Below are 1997 nucleotides of genomic sequence, written 5' to 3' on the forward strand. Positions count from 1 at the left end.
ATTTTTAACAACTTTCTTTTGTTACTGTCATATAGTATTTTTTACCTGTTAATAATTGAGTCTCTAATGTCTCATTAATAACTATAATGATCATATCAAGGTGTGCGTTAACCTCACTGAGCTGAGGTTATTTGAGCCTCTCAGGAGAGAGCTCTCTTCCACCTGGTTGTAGAAAAGCTCTTTAAATTCGTTAGCATAGCTAGCTAACCAGATGCTAATAACAACAGATCGCCACTGTGCTTACAACTAAAGACACAGCCTCGCAAACACTGCGGTGTGTACGGCTCCTTATGGGTACTGCAATATTTGAAGAGCTGGAGCAGCGTTCCGATGCTCTCCGTTACTCCTTTCAGACGAGACATAACCACGTGAAGACCTATGGTGAAGACACGTTACGCCCGTGTTGTGTTCAATGAACCTGTCCTTGGCCAGGAAAAACAGGCACTCGCTTGTTTAATTATTTTGCGATCTAGATTTCTTCTTCTTTTTTGAAGTGAGAAGTTGTCCGTCGGACGGACTGACGGACCCCCCCCCACCCAAAACGAAAACTATTTGGTTCTCCACGAATTACACAAGTCACCCAAATCAGCGTTAAAAAAGCGGGAGGCGCCGAAAACCGACATCACTGTTTATAAATGTTTTTGGTTTCGTTAGTGTGGGCATGTGCGGGTGGAGGGAGGGAGGGGGGAGTGTAGTGAGTGTACTGTGATATTACAATCTATGAAATGGCATCGATTATTTTACACTATAATGAAATAAAAAGACTTGTCACACAGGCAGTCTCCACGTTCTGTCGTCTTGTTCCAGTCAATAAAGTTAATTGAACGGAATGTTTTACCTCTTCTTTGTGTTGTGTCTCTTCTTTCCCAGCATGCTTTGCTTTCTTCACCTCCTCTTTCTCAGCTCTCCTCGTCTTCCTCCCTGCAGTTTCTTCCTCTTCCTCCGCCGTCACCTTCTTCTTCTTCTTCACCTCCTCGTCCTCCCTCTTCCTCTTCGTCCCGTGTCCTTCCTTCTCCTCTTCCTCCTTCTTCTCTTTCGTCCTCGTCTTCTTCACCTCGCTGCCATCTTGTTTGGGTTTCTTCTCTTCCGTCGATCTCGTCTTCCTCCCTCCTGTCTCCTCTTCCTCCTTTCCCGTCACCTTCTTCTTCACCTCCTCTTCCTCCCTAGTCACCTTCTTCACCTCCTCTTCCTCCCTTTCTCTCGACCTCGTCTTCCTCCCTGCAGTCTCCTCTTCCGTCACCTTCTTCTTCACCTCCTCCTCTTCCTCCTTTTCTGTCGACTTCGTCTCTCTCCTCGTCTTCTTTGCCTCGCTGCCATCTTGTTTTGGTTTCTTCTCCTCCGTCACCTTCGTCTTCTTCACCTCCTCTTCCTCCCCCTTTTCTGTTGACCTCGTCTTCCTCCCTGCAGTCTCCTCTTCCTCCTCAGTCACCTTCTTCTTCCTCACCTCCTCTTCTTCCTTCTCCTCTACTCTTTCTCTGGATCTCGTCTCTCTCCTCGTCTTCCTCACCTCGCCACCATCTCGTTTGGGGGTCTTGTCCTCTTCCTCCTCTGTCACCTTCTTCACCTCCTCTGTCACCTTCTTCACCTCCTCTTCCTCCTCTGTCACCTTCTTCACCTCCTCTGTCACCTTCTTCACCTCCTCTTCCTCCCTCGTCTTCTTCACCTCCTCTTGTTCCCTCGTCTTCTTCACCCCCTCTTCCTCCTCTGTCACCTTCTTCACCTCCTCTGTCCCCTTCTTCACCTCCTCTTCCTCCTCTGTCACCTTCTTCACCTCCTCTGCCACCTTCTTCACCTCCTCTTCCTCCCTCGTCTCTCTCCTCGTCTTCCTCACCTCGCCACCATCTTGTTTGGGGGTCTTCTCCTCTTTCTCCTCCTTTTCTTTTGATCTTGTCTTTCTCCTCGTCTTCCTCCCTGCAGTCTCCTCTTCCTCCTCAGTCACCTTCTTCTTCCTCACCTCCTCTTCTCCCTTCTCCTCTACTCTTTCTCTGGATCTCGTC

The 1997-nt window shown here is 48.6% G+C and overlaps 1 protein-coding gene across 1 annotated transcript; it reads right to left on the reverse strand.

The window, feature by feature from the left end:
- Nucleotides 1–772: 772 nt before the first annotated feature.
- Nucleotides 773–1978, reverse strand: LOC104948939 (ABC transporter F family member 4-like; the record flags this gene model as incomplete). The annotated part of the gene is made up of 4 exons (XM_010775178.1): nucleotides 773–1150; nucleotides 1181–1585; nucleotides 1616–1857; nucleotides 1918–1978. Coding segments are annotated over 4 exons (1086 nt in total), but the record flags the coding sequence as incomplete, so codon positions are not given.
- Nucleotides 1979–1997: the final 19 nt, after the last annotated feature.

Source organism: Notothenia coriiceps, unplaced genomic scaffold (assembly GCF_000735185.1).
Source record: "Notothenia coriiceps isolate Sejong01 unplaced genomic scaffold, NC01 NC01_scaffold00015496, whole genome shotgun sequence".
Lineage (NCBI taxonomy): Eukaryota > Metazoa > Chordata > Actinopteri > Perciformes > Nototheniidae > Notothenia > Notothenia coriiceps.